Source organism: Trichosurus vulpecula, chromosome 5 (assembly GCF_011100635.1).
Source record: "Trichosurus vulpecula isolate mTriVul1 chromosome 5, mTriVul1.pri, whole genome shotgun sequence".
In the NCBI taxonomy this organism is placed as follows: domain Eukaryota; kingdom Metazoa; phylum Chordata; class Mammalia; order Diprotodontia; family Phalangeridae; genus Trichosurus; species Trichosurus vulpecula.
In genome coordinates, this window is record NC_050577.1 from 268,647,078 (window position 1) to 268,651,937 (window position 4,860).

Consider the following 4,860-nt stretch of genomic DNA (forward strand, 5'->3'; position numbering starts at 1 on the left):
ATGCTGGGTGCTTTCCCAGCCTATGGTACTGTCCTGTCGACCTTGCAGACTCTCCTGTCTTACAAATTTGCCCCAGTCAGTCTACTAGTGGCTTCTAACTCTCTTAAATCTGTTCAGATTTACTTTTTTAGAGGTATGTGATGGAGCTTGTGATGTTGTTTTCACATGGCCATCTTGGCTCCACCCCATCCTCATTGTACTAATCTTATTGACCTCCTTTGTTAGTAATGCTAAGAATTACCATCCAAGTTCTGAGTACCTTGTATTGTTATTCTCCTTACCTCTGTCCTGGCTCCTTTTGTCCCTGTTCTCTGTCTCTCTCCTTCTCTTTGTCTCTGTCTCTGTCTCTTTGTCTCTCTCTCTCTCTCTCTCACTACACACACATATATATGTATGTATGTATATATATATATATATGTATGTATACACACACACAAATATATATTTATACATATATTTATAAAATTACATGCTAAAACAATTTTTAACATTTTTTAAATGTTTTGAATTCAAATTCTATGTCTGCATCCTTTACCCACTCCCTGAAATCATAAGCAATCAAATATAGGTTATAGATATGGAATCATGTAAAACATTTCTCTACATCTTTACTTTTTTATTACAAAATTAACAAATAACATATATAAATAAACCAAAAAATAGACTTGCATATAAAACTGAAAAATTTTATTTCATGAAATACATTTTTTTAATGTTTTACTCTCTTTTTTGTCTATTTTTCTTTTTGGCTTTTCTTCTGTTCTTTTCTGAAAAATACAAAAAAAAAATCAATGATTCCATCCACTTTCTTTTGTTTTTTGGAAACTCTTTCCACAGATATGACTCAACAAGTTTTCAATTCACTCTCATTTGCCTCTTCCCTTTGATTGGCAGAGTATTACATTCCTCCAAAAGTTTTCCTTTATCCTTAATTCACAGCCTTTCAGGCAACTCCATTTTCTATCAGTAGTCCTGCTTGGCTTTGATTCCATGTAAGATCATTCCCCCTTATCCCCAAGATACTACCTTGTGATTGATACTCTCAATTTTCAGCTTCTTTTTTGGGCTGCCTTCTTCTATTACATCATAACATTCTTGAAGATATGAACTTTCTCTCTTTCTTATTTGCATCCCCAGCCATCGTGCTTAATAAATATTTAATGAACTGAATTGATAGTCTCCTATTTTACCCTTTTCAAATTGAAAAGAAACAAAAGCAAAAGCAAAATCTAATTGTAACAAGTAGTCAAGGGCAAATAAAATAAATTTAAGCGTTGGCCACACCTGAGCTTCATTTGTCTTCTGGAATCATAATAGTTGTGTGTATAGAACATTCCTCTAGTCCTCATCTTTCTCTTCAATTTTAGGCTTATTCAATAACAATGATTCACTTCAATGGATCTTTTAAAAGGAGGTGGTTCAGCTTCTTGCTGCCTTTTCCTCTGACATTTCAGGTGGCATTAAGTAACTTTGGAATGTCCTATAAACCAAAGAGTGGAGGTCCATAGACTTCTTTAGTACTGAAAGCCTGACACTGAGTGCATGGGAGAATGAAGAATAAGAAATTGACAAGCTGCAGGGCCCATTGGTCTAGTGACAATTTAAATTAATAGTCAATTTATTGTTTTGCACTTTTTGCTTTATATATTAGAAATGTTGAGATGTATCTGAATTTCCCCCAAATTACTATTTCATAAATCACACCTATCTTAGCAAAAATGTACTAGTGACCTGTAAGACTCTATAACAGTACCTGAATAACTTGTACAAAAGTTAAATGATTGAATTTTTTGATATAAAACAAGTTTTTTATATCTTTGAAAGATGTTTGATAGGCAACATACCATTTTTTTAAAGAATTTGTTTTATATAATTTTTCATTGAGTTCACAAGATTTCAATACATATTATTTCATTTTTTTATAATGAAATCACATTTTTATGACATTGGATATTAAGGACACTTGACAAATAGGCTTTTTGCTGATTCTACTATTCCAGAACTTGTATTAGAGTGCTATTTTATGATTGTTTGGAGACAAATATAAGGGAGTTGATGTGATTTACTGCTTACTCTGCCATCTTGGCTCCAGGAGATTCTGCTTCTATGTTTTATGGACTACTTCTGTGACAAAAGCAAGGGATATGAGATGTGCTATAATCATGCCTTGGTGATTTCATGAGAAAGCTAGAAAGAACTCCAGAATGTCACATGAACCCCTTCTAAAAATGTTGTGGGATAATATGGACAAGAATCCCCCAATGTGGGCAAGCCTGGATGGATTGCAAACTGCAGCAGTGGCTTAAATTCCCCAAATGATGGGATTACAAATTCATTTAAGCATTTGTGTAAGAAAAGCAGTCTTCCACTAAGCAAGCATCTGTAAAGCCTTATCTACATATGGAGGTGACATTGATATTTTAAATGCTATGCTAGTGTAACATAAGTTCTGTTAGATCTCATGTATTATGATTCTAGGTCCTGTCAAACCAGAAAGACTTTGATTAAGGTCTTCACAAGGGAGAGTTTTATCTGCAATGAGTCAGGTATAAATTTATGATTCCTTTTTGGGAGAGCACACAGCAACTCAAACATCATTTCTTTAGGCAAAGATGTGTTCCGATATAGATTACTAGAAGGAATATCAACTTTGAAAATCAACCAACCAATAATAATTTACAAAATATATGTTTTTAAAAAAGAATTTGCAATCTATCCACTTTGTGTGAGGCACCATACTATGGTCTGTGGAAATAAAGACAGAAAATTAAATCGTCCCTATCCTCAAGGAGCTTATGTTGAGCTAGACAACACACATATATAAAAGTGTATACAAACTAAATAGAAGAAAATTTGATGGATGAAGTTGATCTGTACACTAAATTTTTTTTTAAAGTATTGGCATGTCAGAAAGAAAAATATACAGAGATCATAAGAAGCTGAAAAACCTTGGACAGAGTGTCAGAAATCTGTACTAATCATAGCAACTTTTTATTCAATTCAACAAATCTTTTCCTTTTTTTGAAGAAAATACAATCTTCCGCATCATGTCCATAAAGGCTTGCTTCACTTGCTGATTCCTTAGGCTATAAATGAAGGGATTCAACATGGGGGCTACTGATACATTAAGCACAGCAACTCCCTTGGTCAAAGAGACTCTGTCCTTTGCTGAGGGTTTGAGGTACATGAAGATGCAGCTTCCGTAAGAAATGGAGATGACAATCATGTGAGAAGAGCAAGTGGAAAAAGCCTTTTTCCTCTGACTGACAGAGGGGATCCGCAGAATTGTCTGGATGATATATGTATAGGAGAGAATTATTAATGCTAGTGTAAGAAAAAGAGTCACCACAGCCCAGCAAAAAGCCATTATTTCTAAGAATTGTGTATCTGTACAAGACAGCTGTAAGAGGGGAGAAAAGTCACAGGCGAAATGGTCAATGATATTAACAGCACAGTAGTCAAGATGCTGCATTAGCATGACTAGTGGGAAAATGATTATGAATGACATAAACCATGAGCAGAACACAAGCAATGTACATATTTTGTTGCTCATGATGATTGTGTAATGTAGAGGTTTGCAAATGGCAACATAGCGGTCATAGGACATGGCTGTTAGAAGGTAAAATTCGGTTATTCCCAAGAGAATGAAGAAAAACAACTGAGCCATACAGCCATTATAAGAAATGGTCTTGTCCTCAGTAATAATGGTTCCCAAGAATCTGGGAACACTGGTAGTTGTAAATGAAATTTCTAAGAAGGAGAAATTCCGGAGGAAGAAATACATTGGAGTCTGGAGGTGGGAATCCATCAGGGTGAGGATGATGATAGTCACATTCCCAACAATGCTGAAGATGTAGGCCAGTAAGACAAAGAAGAAAATGACTATTTGAAGATCTGGGTCATCTGACAATCCCAGGAGAATGAACTCTGTCACCTGTGAATGATTTTTCATGTTTTTTTTCCTCTCTTCTTTAGTAGATCTGCAATGAAAATAAAAAGAAACACCTAAAAACATAAGAACAGAAACCTTACATATCAGCTATATTGAAATGGAGGGGCAAGAAGGTATTAGAATTAATTCACTCAATCATTCAAACTTTTAAAGTCACCATTACATTACTATAGTAGGTATGGAGGGGGTTTCAAAGATAAGTAAGGCATTGTTGATGATTTTAAGGAGCTTAACATAGTTGGGAAGATATGTGCCAAATAAATATAATGTGGATTCCACTTAAATACCAAATGCCTTTCTTTTTCTCCTTAACCAATCATTTATGGTCATCAGTAATTGTCCACCCACCTACTTTATGAAGCTTATTTTATACCATCTTTTATACATGGTACTCTCCAGCCAGGCTAGAACAGCTTAGCCTATCCTTCAGCATATGCCTCAAACTTTGCACTTTGCTCACAGTCCTTCTTCCTTGTGTATGAAATATCTGATTCCCCTCTCCCTCCTCCATCCCACCCATTCCACAATGTCTAATTTGAGTCTGCCACTTATTATATATCATCATGAATTCTATAGTTTTTTTATGTGCCATATGCATCTACTAGATTGTAAGTATGAGGTTAAGGACACACTCTCCTGTCATTCACACTTTTAATCTCCTCTTATCACCTATCCTATATTTTCAGGAATGATTGAAAAAGAAAGCTAAGTAAACCCAAAGATAATATCTGGCTAAGCTCTAGGAAGCCTAGGGAAGCTATGTATGAAGCAAAATTGAGACTGTTTGTTGGAATCATGGCAAAATATCTGGGAAGCTTATTGAAGGAACAACCTTCTTGAGATCCAAATACTGTCATCACTTTTCCCATATTACTTGCTTTTTATCCTTTCTTAAAAAAGGAAAACAA

The 4,860-nt window shown here is 34.8% G+C and overlaps 1 protein-coding gene across 1 annotated transcript; it reads right to left on the reverse strand.

Moving 5' to 3' along the window:
• Positions 1–2,995: 2,995 nt before the first annotated feature.
• LOC118851310 (olfactory receptor 6C3-like) lies at positions 2,996–3,955 on the reverse strand. Its single transcript, XM_036760769.1, has one exon. It carries the CDS (start codon positions 3,950–3,952, stop codon positions 2,996–2,998), a length of 957 nt encoding a protein of 318 aa, XP_036616664.1. The 5' UTR covers positions 3,953–3,955.
• Positions 3,956–4,860: the final 905 nt, after the last annotated feature.

Bases quoted from the DNA above. Each gene is read 5' to 3' on its own strand.
- LOC118851310 (XM_036760769.1), bottom strand. From the start codon at position 3,952: ATGAAAAATCATTCACAGGTGACAGAGTTCATTCTCCTGGGATTGTCA.